The sequence below is a fragment of the Heliconius melpomene genome, chromosome 6, assembly GCF_056956725.1.
Source record: "Heliconius melpomene rosina isolate 202511_hmr_F chromosome 6, ASM5695672v1, whole genome shotgun sequence".
In the NCBI taxonomy this organism is placed as follows: Eukaryota; Metazoa; Arthropoda; class Insecta; order Lepidoptera; family Nymphalidae; genus Heliconius; species Heliconius melpomene.
In genome coordinates, this window is record NC_140394.1 from 13020119 (window position 1) to 13038137 (window position 18019).

An 18019-nucleotide genomic window follows, 5' to 3' on the forward strand; every position below is an offset into this window, starting at 1 on the left:
GCAGGCAAACTTACGTATGTTACGTATGGCGCATTTACATTTTACTTATGTATACCACGCAATGCTTGCAATGGTTATGGGTTCGATGCATACAAGAATGTAGATACTGTCTTAGAAAACGTATATACATTTTTATAAATTCATTAACATGGCCTATCGTGTTGCAGGGGCACAAACGTGTGACAAACGCAACAGGTTGTGGATTCGATTCACGCTTGAGGAAATTAAATATTTCATAGTTTCATTTCCTGACTCTAGTAACGAGAGAAAGCGTGGCGTAAGGAGCACCATCTTTGTATCAGTAAGTGTCCATCCAAGGTCATCAAATTAAGGAGATGCCTCTGCCTTATGGAATGAGGGTAATTTTCAAATGAAGCGCTAAACATTAAAGAATAAGGAGAGGTAGATACATATAAAATAAAACACTTCCGCTATGAAATTTTTCGAAGAAAGTATTAATTATTTATTAAAATAAATCATTAAAAATACTAATTATTTGAACTTAGCATGCTTCACGATCAGATCATGAAGCGTTATCATACTTTTTTTGATATTAGCACTATTTTGGCCGATTTTGAACTTCGTTTGTATTATTGTTACACCTTGTTACCAACTAGCGGACATTTATTCAGCTGAATTCTTATCTTTATATATTACCGCAGTCCACAGACACACTAGTTTTTTGAGATCTTTTAATTTAAACCAATTATATTTACATGCAATCTAGACATTCGATGAACCATGCATACAAAATTTCATACAAATCGATCCAGCTGGTATCGTCGTTTAGCAAGGCTAATGAATGACAATTATTTTTTATATTCATGAAACGAAAGAATTGAAACATTTTATTTTGTTTTGAGCTTTTCAAATAGATATTTATATTTAACAAAGTTCAGCTGTATGCAAATTATTGTAAACTTCCATAAATCTTTATTGAATATAATAAAATAATTATAATACCGTATGTACAATACGGTAACATTCGATTTATTTAAATTCGTTTCCAAAAAGTTTCTAATCATAGCAACCACTGTCAAATATATCACTGACATTTAATTGCTTGACAAGTTGACATTCCTCGTAACAAGCGCGCTCGGCGGCGGTTTATATCGTGTTTTCTCTGTTAATTCCAAGTTAAATTAGTTTTATACATTGAAAATGGCTGTAAGTATTGCAATTACTCATTTTAAACCTGTATGAAACGATATTTACTTGTAATTATTGATAATACGTATTTAAGTGCTAAGTAACCTCAAATTATGTGTAATTTTTATGATATTCTTTTGTTTTTTGATAGTTGATTAATAAATTTTATGATTTTTCAATTGTTTTTAGTCGTTAGCTGCAGCTCAAGTGCAGGAAGTGCGTTCAATAACTCGTATAGAGCGTATAGGCGCCCATTCTCATATACGCGGTTTAGGTTTAGACGATGCTTTGGAGCCTCGAGCCATTTCCCAGGGCATGGTGGGCCAGAAGATGGCCAGGAAGGCAGCTGGTGTTATATTACAGATGATTCGAGAAGGTACCGATTTATTTGTTGTCATGGTAACTTGTTAGGTTATGTTTATGAGTTATAAATATTAAGAAAAAAAATATTTTTGTGTTTGAATAATACTGTATCCTAAAAGAAATACTTTTAATCATATTAGTTATATTTGATTAAGTTATAAAAAAGTATATAAACCTTTATACTTATAACATTTTATTAAGATCCTTAGAGAAAATAACTATAACATATATAAATACAATTTTTTTCTTTATATCTTGTAAACTTAATTTCAAATAATGATAATGAAAAAAAAATGACTGTGTGTAAATATGATAGTAGCATATTCAATTCCTTGCTAGGGTAATGATTATATTTTCTTTTCATTTCCCCACTCTGTTAGGTGAAGTACTGTAAGCAGTTTCTCAGAATTAGGCAGAAATTGGAGAACAGAGTGTCTCTAATTAGCTATGTGTGGGTTTTTTTTAATTATAAATACTTTGATTCTTTCCTTAAGATATTTTTAATATATAAAAAAAAATATTGTTATTGCTACATTATTAAAATATTAATATAGCAGGATTTGAGCCCACACCTTTTTACCACCCAAGCATGGTCTTATATTATTTAGGTTTTTATCAGTTTCCAAAGAGAATTGTTTAAAATTATCATTTGTAGGAATGTGCTTGAATGAATTTCAACTGGCATGGATTCAAATCCCACTACATTCAAATTGATATACATTTTCTAATTCTTTTCTTTTCTAAGTGTGGAATAACACTAAAACTAAAATTTAATTTATTCCAATTTTGTATAGGTAAAATAGCTGGTCGAGCAGTCCTGCTAGCAGGTCAGCCCGGTACAGGAAAAACAGCAATTGCAATGGGTCTTGCACAAGCATTGGGCCCGGACACTCCTTTCACAAGCATGGCGGGTATGTTAACTTTGTTATTACAGTAGAAACTCAATAAAATAAATTAATTTTAATTACTTATTAATATATTTGTTTTCAGGATCTGAAATTTATTCCTTAGAAATGAGTAAAACTGAAGCTCTAACACAAGCTATAAGGAAATCTATAGGCATTAGAATCAAGTAAGTCTCAAAATTCCTCTAAAGTTATTATTATTTGAACTTTTTAATTTTAAATTACAAAACATACCACACATATATATTTGTTTTATTACTTTTTAGATAACTTTTATATGGCTATGCCTTTTAATTTAAAATTATTTGGTGTTCATACATGTTTATCTAGTAAATCTTTCTCATCATACTATATATATATATACTACTCATTGACTTTAATAATTTTCTTACTTTTTGTTATTTTCTGGCCGAGTAGGAGTGATTATTATCTTCCCAGGAAGAAAATACGCCAGGGCCTCCATGACTCGTCAACCATACTGTATTAACATTTTTGTCAATTTTCAGAGAAGAATCAGAAATTATAGAGGGTGAAGTGGTGGAAGTTGTGATAGAGCGTGCGGCCGGCAGCGGTGGGGCGAGAACTGGTCGACTGACGTTGAAGACGACCGACATGGAGACCAACTACGATATGGGGACTAAGATGATTGATTCATTGCTTAAGGAGAAGGTAAGCAAAAGCATATTTTTTTTCTTTTTATGTTCACTTGTATTGGATAATGGAGAAAACTGTGTTTTTATTGTTTGTGGTTTTTTTCTTTTTAGATTTAACCTGTATCACATATAGTAGTAATAAAAGCTGGTATTAAAATACTCCATTCTATATATCTTAAGTCTATTTCTTTATGTCTAATGGCAAATGTTTTTTTTAAATAACAATATGGGAATTAAGTTTGCTTGGTTGATTAAGAAGGACTGTGACGGTTGTGGACTCCATTCCCACTCAGGTGTAACTACTCACTACTACTACTACTCTCAGGGGGAAGTGTATATTGTTATAGTATAATGTATGTATGTATGTTGTATAATGTAAACTAACTCGAGAAAAAAAATACAGTGAATAAAGTAGTATTTTTTTTTAATGTTCAACCTGTGTACTATATATAGCAGTGTATATTATTATTACATTATTCTATATTGAACTGGGCTTATTTCACGAATACCAATCAAGTTTCAACAGATAAGTTTTATTTCAGGTACAAGCCGGTGACGTAATAACCATAGACAAAGCGACAGGGAAAATTAACAAACTTGGTCGCAGTTTTGCAAGAGCAAGGGATTATGATGCTACAGGTGTTTTTATTATTCATATATCTTTTTATGCGTTATACTGAACTTAGTGATCAGTTATCAGTCACACTGCTTTCTTTAATCGCTATAGTTGTGGGAATAGAACTCACAATGATTTGACGAGAAAAATTACCGATTTTTATTAACTTTTTTGTTTAAGGGTGGTAGGTAGGAGTATTTTTGACCATGATTAAAAAATATATATATAGCAATTACAGGTTAATTAGAGCTGTTTTAGTTGTTTGTTTAGTTTTAGAATTTTTTTTAACTATCAATTATAATTTTCATTTGTTTATTTTTTTTCTTGTTTGTAGGACAACAAGCCCGGTTTGTACAGTGTCCCGAAGGAGAACTGCAGAAGAGAAAGGAAGTGGTACACACCGTCACATTGCACGAGGTGGATGTCATTAATTCACGAACACATGGGTTTTTGGCTTTATTTTCTGGTATGTATGCAGAATTTTGTATTTATATGTATAGATTTGTTTTACCGCTTCAAACTATCCCGCACATAACAGGGTAGCAAAAGGAACCTGGGAATCTAGTGGTAAGATACTCCGGTCCCAGTAAGACAATTCTGTTCCCTGTGTTGAGTACCGAAATTCAACACTGCGCTTCGCCTCGTCACCACAGCGAGGAAATGAAAATATTACATATGTTTTCCCCTGAGTGGGAATGAAACCCACTATCAGTTACACTTTTGTGTCCCATAGCCAGGATAGGCGTCAATTAATTTATAATATTTTAATTTTTAACATTATTATTTTTCCATTTTAGGTGATACAGGTGAAATAAAATCTGAAATACGCGAACAGATAAACAGTAAGGTGGCGGAGTGGAGGGAGGAGGGCAAGGCGGAGATGATTCCAGGAGTGCTGTTCATAGATGAGGTTAGTAATTTGTTGCTTGAGGTGCTTTTTCTGTGTTTAGTTAAGTTGTTTTTTATTTTATGGTAAATCCTCTCTGTGGGCCACAACCATTCTCATATATGCATATTCACACATGTTATGTGTGGAATGATGATTTATTTGGTTGTGCGTTTGATACTCATTTGGGTAATGAATTATTTTTATTTACCCTCCTCCAACAAGGCAAATGGCAGCGTTGATAATTAAAGTTTTTTGGATTAGTTATATTTTGCAAAAAGTGAAAAATGCAGTATCATTACATTAGATTCTCTCTACTATATGCAAGGTATAGCATAAAGTTACTTTTTTTTTAAAAGTATATCTCTCATTTCCAGGCGCATATGTTAGATATTGAATGTTTTTCATTCCTAAATCGAGCGTTAGAATCGGAAACGGCGCCTGTAGTAATAATGGCGACCAATCGCGGAATTACTCGCATCCGCGGAACAAACTACAAAAGTCCGCATGGGATTCCGCTGGATTTGTTAGACAGAATGATCATTGTGCCCACAACGCCATATAGTCATCAAGAGTTGAGAGAAATATTGAATATCAGGTTGGTAATCTATGGTAATATTCGTAATTTATATTTTATTATGTGGTGATTATTGTATACTCATTAAGATTTAAAGAAGTTATTGAATATCAGGACGGTAATAATAGTAGCATTAGCATTTTAGGAAATTATTTCCATATTGTCATCGAGAATTGAAAGAATTATTGAATAGTTATTCAAGTTCAAGAAGTATTGATGATAATATTTATGTGGTAATAATAATAACTGATAACATTAGTTGTTTTTTATAAATGTAAGTCTAATAATAGTTGCTGTAGTATTAAAAATAATCTATAGTTTATTAAGAATTTTAGAATTGTCTATGGCATGCATTTGATAAACATGAGACTTATTAGTTTAAATCTCGAAAGGAAATCTAAATATAAAGTGATGGTTCAAAATAGATGATTTAGTTGGTAGCTATAGAACGTTTTTTATTTAAATTTCCTTGTTTCCATACAAGATGCGAAGAAGAAGACTGCCAAATGTCAAACGACGCGCTGACAGTGCTCACGCGCGTGGCCACGGAGACCTCCCTGCGGTACGCCATACAGCTCATCACCACCGCCTCGCTCGTCGCCAAGCGGAGGAAGGCCACCGAGGTGAGGGACAGAGAGACACACATTCAAAAATAAAAATATTAATATAATAAAATAGATGTCGTTCTTAGGCATGAGTCTATCTCGATAATTTAATTCTTATCCAATCAATACTTTGTTAATAAAATATATTGTACAAAAATAAACAAAAAGAATCATGAATCATCTAAGACTATGAAATGTACAAAGTTGTATTTTTATTTGTTTTTCTATACAGAAGGCAGGCAGAAAAAAAATAGTAATAATACACTCCCGATCTCCGCCAATAATATTAATAATAAATTTAATGGAAAAACACGTATTTTTTATTTACCTTTGGTTTTTTAAAAATGTAAACTAAAAAGTACATTACAGGTGAGCATGGAAGACGTTAAGAAAGTATATTCACTATTTCTCGATGAGCATCGGTCTGAGCAGTTTTTGAAAGAATATCAAGATGAGTTTATGTTTAACGACGGTTCTGGAGGTTAGTGTTGTCATTTAAATATTTTATACTATAACTGTGGTAGTTTTTGGTAGAAACAATATATAAATTATTTAAATGCATCACAATTGAAGATTCGGCCCCTTTTTGGTAGGGGTTCCAGTTTTATTTTAAATTGTCTTGTCTTTACCTAACATTTTTAAGGCCGAAATTTTATATTTGTTAAAAAAAAAATTGGCTTAGAATTTTTGTTTTTAGTTTCCCGCTGTATTTCGTATATAGCAGAGGGACCCTATTGTTAAGACACTTTGTTTTCCGTTTCCGTCTAAATCAAAGACGCGACGAGTGCATAGCGAAACTCAAGGCAGCTTTTCTACCAATATTGTGAAATGAAAACAATTTATTTTTCATCAAATATACATTTTAATTCCAATTTTTTTTCTTTCACAGATGCACCGCAAATGATGGAAGTAACACAATAGATTGTATTTTAGTTTATATGACCAAAAAATTTCCTAATAATTGATTTAGAATATTCATACAAAGCCAGTGATAACTTTTTTTAGTATATTAAATACAGATAACATGTATTGAAATTATTGAAAGAGGTAAAAATACATCTGGTATTTTGTCTCTTTTTTTCTCAGAAAGAAAATTAATTGTGACTTGTATTCACTCATGGTTCTGTCCGCTTGGGTTAAACTAATGTAATATTTTGGAACCACGCTATATCTGGCATATAGCAGGCAGAGTGAACCTAATTTAAGACACATCAATACACTTTCAGTCCAAATTTGGGACGTAGTGTTTTGATTAGACAGAGCGATATGAAAGGAATGAAATATTTTTATTTTCTCGACCAGAAAAAAGGCAACGTTAAGTTCCGCCACTAGATACGCAATGTCTTCCCATGTTCCATCTGCCTACCCTGCCATGTGCACGATACAGAATATGTAGTGCCTTTAAGACGGAAAGTAAAACCGAAAATTTTGACTCTAGGTTCTTTATATGTATAATAAACATATTTTAAAAAATTATCACTGGCCAAAGAAGTTCTTTCTGTTATGCTTTAATTAAGATAATTTTTTGATAATAAAGCCAATTTAAAAAACATATTTATTGCATTTTTTTGTTCTTTGTCCTTTAAATATAGCAACTTCAAAATTACTTCCCTTTTTTTCAAATATATCAAATTCTTTTTAAATTGAAATAAATACAATATATGTTATACATAAAAAGAGTAAAACTTGAATGACTAGTGCCTTTTAATTATCAAAAAATCAAAATCCCTATTTTGATTGTACACCAGGATTTACAGTATTCATAATCTATAGTATATATCACACACGCCTAATAGGTTCACTTTAAAAAAGTATATTTCAAATAATAATTATACCAGGTGGAATCTTCTGCGCTCCTTTTATAGGTGCAGTATATAGAATAAATATTTCAAACCCATACCTACAAAATTTTATCAAGATTTGTCAATAGTTTAAACATAGTTTTTTTTTCATTTCACAATTTTTATCCATACCTTATTATGTGTGATGCATTTACGAATAGGTACCAAAAACGTAACCACTATCACTACACAAATACTACTAAGCATTTCCGATCTGCCACTTTCATTCTTAAAACACATCAGAATGAGAAAGGGATATCTCTTACACTATATTACATTTATTGAACGGCAGAACTCAATGCACTTTACACCATTACCAGAGTAAGGAGAAGAAAAATTTATATATTTCATTTCCTTGAGTGGGAATCATACCCACAACCTATCACCTTAGTCTCACGATTGTACCCGTCTGTCACGATTAACCTTATGGGTTGATATTAATGTATGATTTAATAAGCAATGAGAACTTTGAAGGCATCCACAAAATTTGATATTTATGTTTTAACTGCACAGATGCACTCATTTTATAAAATAAAACAAAATTTACAATGATAAATTAACCATTTACTTAAAAACAAATACTATAATATACTACATTGTCAGAGACAATTAGTTCTTGTCGCGGTAGTGTTTGATGTTGACCAAGACCCAGACGGGGATGGTTAACCAGGCAACAACCATTGATCCTGCCAGGATGAGGGTTTCCTGTAAGATATTATAAAATATATATATTTATTTATTTTTTAAGCTCTGCTGTATCCTGAGTGTAGCAGGGTAAGCAGAGTGAACCTGGGGTTACAACAATATTAGGGAAGGTAGTTTTCTGCCCAATTTTGGAGACAACATATTTTCAGTGGGGAACTCAATGCCATGCTTTGTCTTGTTTCCACAGCGAGGAAATCAATTTCCCCACATTCCATTCCTTATTTGTAATGTCTCCACCACTCTATAGAGTATCAAGATATATCTTGATACCAGAATGAGGACATGAAATGAATAGGAGTCGAACTTACAACTGTCGACCACGCTGCTATATGAGAAAAGGATTGAAGCTACCAAGGTCATCTACAATCACGTTAATGAGGAAAAATGTTGACATATAAACCAATTATAGATACTTTAATATAACTGCGCATTTATTAACTTTTATCTTTAATGTTTTATATAGAAGAAATAAAAAAAATTAAATTAATATACAAATTTAAAAAGAAACAAGATGTTTAGTGCAAAATATATACTTCACATTTTAACTGTTAGTAGTAATTTTTAATAAAATTCAACCAAAAATATTATTTTGTACATAATTCTTACATAAAATATCCATAAGTCTCAAGATAAAAAACGAAATTTCATATAGTTCCTACTTGACAATTAAAAGATAACCTAACCTATATTGTCAAAACATTACGTAACGTTTTAGGCTTATTCCCTCAATTTTAATTCAAATTTGCTCAAACCCTACTTAAAACGATATGTAAACAAAATAAATAAAATGTTTTATTTATATCATTAAATATATAGTTGTTATATGATTTATTTATATAACGTAAATACTTACAGCTCTTGTAATCTTATTTCTCGCTGGAATAGCGATACCGCTCATGTTTCTCGCTTGAACGGCATTTTTAGCGAATACTTGAGTTGGTCTCAAAAGGCTTTTAATTGCTAACATTTTTGGACTATTCCACGAATAATTTCTCAATATGATAATTGCACTGCAGCACAAACTGCAAAACCAAATTGTGATGGAAAATTGATTATTGCTTTAGAGTTGCCATTTATAAAACTTCGGTTGCCGTATAAAAATATTTTTTAAGTACAAGAATATTTTTAGTTATTGAATAATTCAAACTTGTGTAATGAGCTTTACTTCTGAGTTTTTAAGTTATTTTATAAATACATAATGTGTTGATAATTTGTGTTATAAATATATTGTGTTCTAACAGTAGAAGAAATTACAGAGGAGAACAGTAAAGGAAGTGTTTCGGGGAAATGTGTACATAAATAATAAAAAAATATATATCTTGATTTAATATAGGTATGCATGACTTTGTAAAAAAATATTAATCATATTTCATTATCATAATATCATGGCGTCATCGGTTGGTCGAAATATTTGCGCTTTTAAAAGCCAGGATTAATTTCTACCAAAATCATAGAAACAAAAACGGTTCACATAAAATACTAGTATAAAGTCTTAACTGTATTAGGCACATTACAACTGCAAAATATACTATATGGGGAATAAAAATAAAAAAACTACATTTAAAAATATAAATATAGTTTATTTATAGTTTATAGTTTATATAAATATATATAGTTTATAGTTTAGTTTTTCAAAAAACCATTAACAAATTATTAGTTTAAAAATATCACATTTTAATAAACCACAAACTAGCTGTTGCAACTATTAAGAATGGCGACGATTTAAATAAAATGGAGCCACTCCGACCGATTGGCGAGCATTCTCTTTCTAACCACTCGTAGTCTTCTTGCAAGTCTCTTTCTTTCAAAATTGGCCCCAAAGTTGATAAAACTCTCGCGTGGTAGTCGTTTATGTATTTAATCTGAAATATGGTTTAGATATTATGTTTATAAAAGGGAAATAACAAGAAGAAAATATATAAAGTTCTTCGGAAGTTTATTTGTCTTGCGTGTTCTTAACATTATTCTTTCTTAAGAAAACAATACTTATAGACTCTGATAAGGCGATAGCGGCGATAAGCTGCATCACTCGACACGCAATATCACTTATTAGAAAGTAACGTAGTGTTTTAACACTATATATAAACTTAAAAATTACCTCAAAGTCGCTAAGTATATTAACATCTAGACACGCGGTTTGGTGTGGAGCGAGTGACAGAGCGCGGAAACCCACCGCGCCTCGCCCGTCGAAGTCGCCCACCATGCCTTTAGCCTGAACAAATTTATTAATTATGTAAATTCCTTTAATTGATAATTAATATAATGATTAATATTATAAAGCTGAAGAGTTTGTTTGGTTGAACACACTGATCAGCAACTACTGGTTGCAATTGAAAAATCATTTTTCTATACAACATTTATCAAAGGAAACTTGAGCTTATTATTTTTACTTTAATTTTAAGTACCTACATCTAGCTATGGCCAAATGGAGCAGATAACTAATGAAAAAAAGGAGCATTTTTGGTCCTTGGGTCGATCTTTAACCAACTATGCGGACGAAGTCATATGCTAAAAGGTAATCAGACCAAGTATTCACAACATACTGTATAAGTACCTATGTTTTGAATACTTGATTTGCACACGCTACTAGAATATTCAATGATAATTTGTTATTCATTTTTATATGTTGTTATATATATTTAGTTATATATAAATTTTCATATTTTAAATGAAACACTTACATAAATATGATCAGCTTCATTATTCATTTCGATCACTTCGACTATGTCCTCGTGACGAATACCAAATTCACCAACTTCGTAGAAACCGGGTTCTGTAAAGAAATTATGAAAGAAAATACTTTTTTAGTCTTACAGTAATCCAAACTATAAAAATTAAAATACTCGTGAAATAAAATAAAATACATATAATAAAATTGTTACTAGCCGCTATCTGTACATAAATTATTATATTATTTTTGTCGATACCGTGCGCGTAGTTAAGACCCACATCCCATAAGGCAAGACTAATATACTGTTTGTAAAAAAAATATTTACTTTTTTATTATTTTATTTACTTCCTTAAAACTCCATAAAATTGCCTACCATCACTAAAAATCATTCCGGGAACGATGCCAGGATCGTTCACAGCTAAAGAAGTCCCGATTCCAGAAGGACCTTCATGTACATTCAGGAAGTGACCTACGCCATGTCCGGTACCATGCGCATAGTTAAGACCCACATCCCATAAGGCTTTACGAGCTAGCGTTTCTAGAAGATTGCCCTGTGAAATATAAATGAAGTTAATTATATTTATTTTAAGAAAAAAAAGTAAGAAAAAGAGCTAGGCTATAAAGTTAAGTTAAGTTTCACCAAATAACAAAAATCTAGTTCTTACAGTGGACCCTCTAGGAAATACGGCTGTTGCAAGTAAAATCTGTCCCTTCAAGACCCTGGTAAAGGCAAGTCTCTGAGCCGGTGTGGGAGAACCGCTCATGTGCCGAGTCCTTGTTATATCGGTTGTACCATCCCTGGAAATTAATAATAAAATACTTTAAAAACACCAAGAAATATTTTCTGTTATCCTGGCAAGGAGATCAGATTCGTAGATGCAGAAGTACAGAAGTATTTAAGCAAATAGGACGTTTTCTTAGATAGATAGATATACGTTTACTCCTACACTGCTAGAGATATAGGAGGGATGCGAATAATAGCAAGACTTAGGTATGTTTACTTTGATAAAGTATTTAATATAAAAAGATGGAAGTTCGAATTCCGATGTAAGTACTCAACATTTAATGCCAAAAAATAACAAATTAGCTAAAAAAATTAAAAAACGCGACTAATAGTATTCTAATAGATCGACCTAATAAAAAACATATACAAAATAGATATATCCACAAATTCAAAAATAAAACTTAAAAGTTGACATACATATACTGTCCTCCAGAATCCACGAGAAGCACGTCATCTTTAGTTATGATTCTCTGATCTCCGTCCTTCACAGGTTTATAGTGTATGATCGCTCCGTTCTCTCCGGCACCAGCTATTGTTGCGAATGAGGGGCCTTTGTAGTATTGTTCTTCGCTGAAAATATTTAAGTAAATTAATAGAAAATATTTGTTTAAATTGTTGGATTTGTTCATACAAACAACGTATAAATTCTCGTACCTACTAAGCGTGATATACTTAGTTGACTTAGAAGCTTTTTTTAGGCTTTATTTCTGCGCTCCCAGGGATCACTCTTGAATATTTGATATTAATTTCAGCATAATATCTCCAAACAATCTCAAGGTAAATAGTTTTAACAGACGGACAGACGAACAACGTAACGTAATTTTATAAGAGTTCCGTTTTTTCTTATTAATATGTCAAAAAGCGGTAACCAAATCAGTTTACAAAAAAAATTCTATGAATTTGAATTTGAATTTCTATTTTATGGTTCATACATTCATTAGAAAAAAAATAATACCTTCTAAGTTCATCCAATTTATCAACAACGTTAATTTCCGTGACAACGCGTCCACTATCAACCTCCTCGTGTACCCAACGCAGGAATCGAACTACTGCTATACCGTCCTTAATGTGGGATGTTCTGAAACCCTGAAAATTATAGTTTTTGTTATAGCTTCGCGCTGTATCTCACATATTGCAGAGAACATAGAGTTAAGACACTCAGTTCTCCATGCACCGCTGAATTCCGCAAGGAAATCAAAATATTCAATAAGTAATATTGAAATGTTTTTCAAAAAATAAGGACAGTCTCCACAAACACTTAAACATGTTATATTATTATACAAACCTGTAATTCTACATCATTCTTAACGCACTTCATTAACGCCACCGGAGAGACCGTGGACAGTGTTGTAATATCTGAATTCTGAAAATACAAATGAGAACTGATACGTGTGTGACCTCATGTGTGGACCTGGAATCATCAAACAATAGCGCATCTAGAAGATGAGCCATGAACGCAGCGCTTATAGATTTTTTGGGACTTCGACCAATTTAAAAAATCTATAGTAATATAATATAGCCTTGAATTTCGCCAATCAACACTCAATGTCAAGAAAATTCAGAACTAAGTGTCTAAAAAAGGTTCCCTCTGCCTACCCTGCTATATGCGGGTCACAGATCTGTGATCACGTGTGTAGGTCTGTAATGTGGGGATCTGGAGGATCCGTGCCCACTTCAGAGTAAGTACTACAAGAGAGCTGTAAGGTTTGCCTTTAAAAAGAGGCATTACAGACATTTTTTTCATTTCACTGTCGATGTCTTATGAAAATCTTTATGAAATTTAAATTATTCTTAATCATAATAACAGTTAAGTGATTATATATGATAAGTCTTACAGTTTCAGCGGCCATATGTATTGCGTGACTTCCATCGCCCGACAACCAGATAACATTACCAGGAGAAAGTGATACCTAAAAGTTATATTACAAATTGTAAGATGTATCATAAAATATGAACAAGGTTAATTTAAATATAAGTAAAAAATATATATGAAATTTATCACAGCATTCATTATTTTCGTAATGTGACGGAAACTATAGAAAAAAAGCAAGTTGTCTCATATAGCTAAAATTCTCCCTTCGTAGTTTTCCACTAGGCTTCTAGATATTGCGAAGAAATGAATTATTTTAATTTCTACACACATGCATTACGCAATGCTTCCAGTATTCGGCGGAAAGTGGGGAAGGGAAGTGTCTTGACATTTGGTCAAGTTGGCCAAGTTCCCAGTGTAAAATTGGATAAAAGATCCCAATATACTCATTCAGGTATCCGTTAGATTAAAAATTTATACAAATCAAAATTCTACATACACTGTAATTGCTCATATATTCAAATATTTCTATATACGGCCGGCAATGAACCTGTGTCCCTTCAAATTGTAAATGCTGTTCAATGTACTCCGGTAACTGTCCGTCACCCCAGAATAGAATAATATTGTTTATTTCCTAAAGAAAAATAAAAATTACTTAATTAGATGTAGACTGAAATATTAGAAAAAAATGCACTACAAGAAAAATATAGATACGAACGCAACGCTTATAGGTTTGGTTCAGATAATTAAAAAAATCATTCACCAGCTCTGGAAGAAGATAAAATACGGCACTGCTATATGCGGGATACAGAGTGAAGCCAAAAAATCAAAGCCCCATATTTTACCAAATACATATATAGACTATGCATATAGAAGTACATAAATAAATTAAATTTAATAAAAATAATAAGTAGATACTGTAGGAATATAAAATAGAATAGAAAAAATATAAAAACTAGCTGGACCATTCATATATGGTACTAGGATGGTTCAAATTATATTTGTCCCTTTTTTTATATAAAAGTAACAAAAAATTCAACGACTCAATTGTCGACTTAGATCCAATTTTATTCAGCCTATTTTAATTATACTTATTTCAACAGTACTTCTTACCAAATCAGCCCTAATGACAAGATAAGAAAAGAAAACAGGATTGTAGGGAATATCAGAACCTCTGATATTAAGAGTATCTGAAACAAAAATGGCTCATGAATTTTTTTTTATAAACCATCAAAAATATTATTAAAATGGTGCTTACTAAGCAGTAAGTAACTTTTTAATTATTTTTTACATTTTCAAATGAAGAAATGATCAGTTAATCGAAAAGTCAAAAAATAAATGAATCAATCAACCATTGGTACGCCAAACGGGATATTTTATACTTTACGCTGTATCCAACACATATCGGGGTAGGCAGATGGGAACCTGGGAACCTATTGTTAAGATCCTCGAGTAGGAATTGAACCTACAGCCTGTCGCATTTGTGTCCCTGCGCTACAACAATAAAACATGTTTTTTTAATTAAAATGTGGAATGTGAACTCACATGCAATATCATCCAAAGCGGTCAACACTAAAGCCGACGCGTTACGACCTCTTATCTGTGACAGTAATCCTGATATTTTGTCACCTGAACTTTTGCCTGAAATAAAAAAAAATATCTAATAGTAAACTGTTATTTCTTTCATACATAATTCAGATTTTCCTAAAAGTTTTTTCTTTCAGGTACCTTCCGACATATAATTTTTGTTTTTTTTAACTTCTAAGTACCTATTTTTAAATCATTAAAATTAAAAAAATGAACAATATATTTTTCTCATTATTATGCAAAATAATTATTTTAAAAAATAATTTTTCATTTTAATAAAGCATATATGCATTACTTTAATAAATGTTAATAATTATTAAATACCTGTAAAATTTCTACTCAGGACAATCAAAGGTTTATTGGGTCTCGCCGGCGGGGGATCCCCTATATCAATCCTCGTTTGATCGACAATATTATTAAATTCTGCCACTAAAGATACGTTGACTTGTCTTAGTGCTGCCTGAAATAGGTTTTTCTTATTGAAAATAAAATAATATAAATTACATTGGAAATTATATTATTTGAATTATTAATTTAGGAGTAAATTTAATTGAACTAAAATATCGTTAAACGAAAGTAAAATAACAGGTTTTACAGAACAGAAAAAAGAGATTAGAACAGAATTCGGCGGACAGTAGGGAACGGAAGTGTTTTTATATGAACGAGTGTCCAGTGGCGTAGCGAGCTTAACTTGCACCTTACATATTATATACCTCAAGAGAGTTCCAAGCAGACCGTGTGTAGGTAGTGGGGTCGATACCCACGACTGACCCCGGTGACATGTTGGCTACTAGCCACGCTTGTATTGAAAGATCGGTACCTGGAAGCAAATTATATTTGTACATATAGAGAGTAGTGCAGTGAAGGCAATGAACGAGGCAATGAAATATTTCGTAATTGCATTTCCTCGCTCTGGTAATGAGGCAGAGCACAGCGTTGAGATCCGCTACTTAACTCACAATGACTTCGGAATTCGGCGTATAATGGCTAATTGGTAGGTATACTTGCTCTCACCTTGTCTCATCAAACTCCACACATTGGTGTCCACTTCGATTTCAAACTGCGTAAAGTATCTGCCATCTGTCCATACTAATGCGTGTTTTTGAGTCACTAGAGCTGTTCCAGAGGACCCAGAGAGACCGGAGAGCCATTCTCTCCGGGCATCGCTGGGTGCTATATATTGAGACTTAAAATAAAGATTTATATAGGTAACAAATAAATATTTTGTTTGGTTTGGTTTGGATCGTTACTCACGTTATGAGCATCAGCGGTGGGCACTAGAAACGCATCTATGTTCCTATTTTCCAATATCTTTCTTATTGTATCAAGTTTCAGTTGACTCGACTGTCTCGTATTTGCCATAGGTCCAACTGAAATTGTTATAAAAAAATACCTTTAAGTGTATATTGTCATAAAAAAAGTAACTAGAATAGGTTTTTTTGGCTTCACGCTAAAATTCTCACATATAGCGGGGGTAGGCAGAGAGAACCTGCTTACCCCTTGTCCGCCCAAGTTTATGAGAATGTCACGCTTTGTCTTGTTACCGGAACGAGCAAATAGTACCAAATAATTTCGTCCAATTGTAAACCGAACTCCCAACTATCGCGCTTACTGGTCAGACGCTGTACAGTTTAATATCTTTTTTTGTTAAGAGTTAAAATGAATGCAAAACTAATAGATATATCCATACCATATCTGGGTCCATCAGGCTCAGCATATTCTTCGTAAATGGCGGGAACGTCGCCAAGGACTGTACTAAAACTGAATTTTTAAATTAGTGGAGTTACTGAGTGACGGACGGACAACGTGACGACGTAGAAAGATGAAATTTAAAGTAGCTCTTAGGAAAGACGATAACATAGATTTCGGTAAAAGAAAAAGCGAGATTTGAACTCTTACAAGGATAGTTAACATGCAGTTCAAATAAACAGAAAACTTGAACTACACATTAGTTTGTATTTCTCAAAATCTTTTTTTAACAAAAAAAATTATATCTTTCGAATTTTTATAGTTTTATTTATATTGTAGGTATTTATAATCATCGTCAATCACTCAATATCTTAAAGTGCAGAACGGAGTGCCTTAACACTACTATTTGACTAAACTAACTATATTATACTAGTTGTTATTAGCAGTTTCACCTGCGTGTCCAAAAGGTAGGCAGAGGAAACCTAGGTTCCTAGTGCTAAAACCCTCTTTTCCATTAAGACACTTCCTTTTCCCGCTTTCCGTCAAATTCTGAAGCAATTACGTCTTGAATGACGGAACTGAATGCCACGTTTTGTCTTGTTAGCGTTACCAGAGATGATTAATTTTCTCAAGTGGGAATCGAACCCAAAACCTGACATGTTGGATATATGTATTGATATATTGTGAGGCGGAACACAGCTCCGCGGTCCGCGCTTTATAGCTTATGTTTTCCTCGATAGACAGACTAGTCAACACAAAAATTCGAATCAAAATTTCCTGAGGTTAGCGCACTCAACCACACATATTCTTTAGTGCAGATATTGCTTATTTCAATACTTACATTATAAATAATAATAGAACAACACTCCTTCCTATCATCTTGCTATTTTACAAATAAATTTAAGTAAGCCATTGATTAGTGTTATCAAAATGTATTGAAATGATAACAATATAATATGATTATGTATGAGTGATAAGAGATTTTTTATTTGAAAAGGTTCCTTACTTATGTATACCTATAATAAAATATTGGAAAATTATTATTAGAGGGCTTGGGGTAAATTATTTTAATTTTCTCGCAACAACTCGGAAACGCGTGTCTTAACGCTGAGCCATTGAAACTTACAGCAGAGTAGGCAAAAAGAACCTAATGTCAAGACACTCTGTTCTCCTCTTTT

At 32.3% G+C, this 18019-nt stretch overlaps 3 protein-coding genes across 3 annotated transcripts; 1 reads left to right on the forward strand and 2 right to left on the reverse strand.

Moving 5' to 3' along the window:
* The first annotated feature begins 1007 nt into the window (after positions 1-1007).
* On the forward strand, positions 1008-7308 carry rept (RuvB-like helicase 2 rept). The gene is made up of 12 exons (XM_085186377.1): positions 1008-1167; positions 1339-1525; positions 2307-2423; positions 2503-2584; positions 2924-3086; positions 3613-3709; positions 4021-4152; positions 4484-4596; positions 4950-5170; positions 5634-5772; positions 6124-6235; positions 6644-7308. Exons 1-12 carry the CDS (start codon positions 1162-1164, stop codon positions 6673-6675), a joined length of 1401 nt encoding a protein of 466 aa, XP_085042503.1. The 5' UTR covers positions 1008-1161; the 3' UTR covers positions 6676-7308.
* An 829-nt stretch (positions 7309-8137) lies between these two features.
* Positions 8138-9356, reverse strand: COX8 (Cytochrome c oxidase subunit 8). Its single transcript, XM_085186378.1, has 2 exons — positions 9154-9356; positions 8138-8300 (listed from the first exon to the last, which is right to left on the reverse strand). Exons 1-2 carry the CDS (start codon positions 9265-9267, stop codon positions 8205-8207), a joined length of 210 nt encoding a protein of 69 aa, XP_085042504.1. The 5' UTR covers positions 9268-9356; the 3' UTR covers positions 8138-8204.
* A 594-nt stretch (positions 9357-9950) lies between these two features.
* Positions 9951-17788, reverse strand: LOC146538630 (xaa-Pro aminopeptidase ApepP-like). Its single transcript, XM_085186376.1, has 18 exons — positions 17683-17788; positions 16843-16913; positions 16407-16522; positions 16167-16338; positions 15866-15972; positions 15477-15612; positions 15111-15206; positions 14679-14755; positions 14065-14199; positions 13591-13665; positions 13041-13118; positions 12711-12841; positions 12173-12325; positions 11637-11769; positions 11345-11522; positions 10982-11073; positions 10399-10512; positions 9951-10162 (listed from the first exon to the last, which is right to left on the reverse strand). Exons 1-18 carry the CDS (start codon positions 17718-17720, stop codon positions 9968-9970), a joined length of 2097 nt encoding a protein of 698 aa, XP_085042502.1. The 5' UTR covers positions 17721-17788; the 3' UTR covers positions 9951-9967.
* Between the last annotated feature and the right edge of the window lie 231 nt (positions 17789-18019).

Excerpts from the sequence above, each read along its gene's own strand:
- rept (XM_085186377.1), top strand. Across the intron at positions 4,597-4,949 it reads GAGTGCTGTTCATAGATGAG|GCGCATATGTTAGATATTGA; the intron begins GTTAGTAATTTG and ends TCTCATTTCCAG. Across the intron at positions 5,171-5,633 it reads AGAGAAATATTGAATATCAG|ATGCGAAGAAGAAGACTGCC; the intron begins GTTGGTAATCTA and ends TTTCCATACAAG.
- COX8 (XM_085186378.1), bottom strand. The coding sequence starts at position 9,267 with ATGTTAGCAATTAAAAGCCTTTTGAGACCAACTCAAGTATTCGCTAAA. Across the intron at positions 8,301-9,153 it reads GAAATAAGATTACAAGAGCT|GAAACCCTCATCCTGGCAGG; the intron begins GTAAGTATTTAC and ends AATATCTTACAG.
- LOC146538630 (XM_085186376.1), bottom strand. The coding sequence starts at position 17,720 with ATGATAGGAAGGAGTGTTGTTCTATTATTATTTATAAT. Across the intron at positions 12,326-12,710 it reads AAATTGGATGAACTTAGAAG|CGAAGAACAATACTACAAAG; the intron begins GTATTATTTTTT and ends AAATATTTTCAG. Across the intron at positions 11,523-11,636 it reads TATTTCCTAGAGGGTCCACT|GGCAATCTTCTAGAAACGCT; the intron begins GTAAGAACTAGA and ends TATATTTCACAG.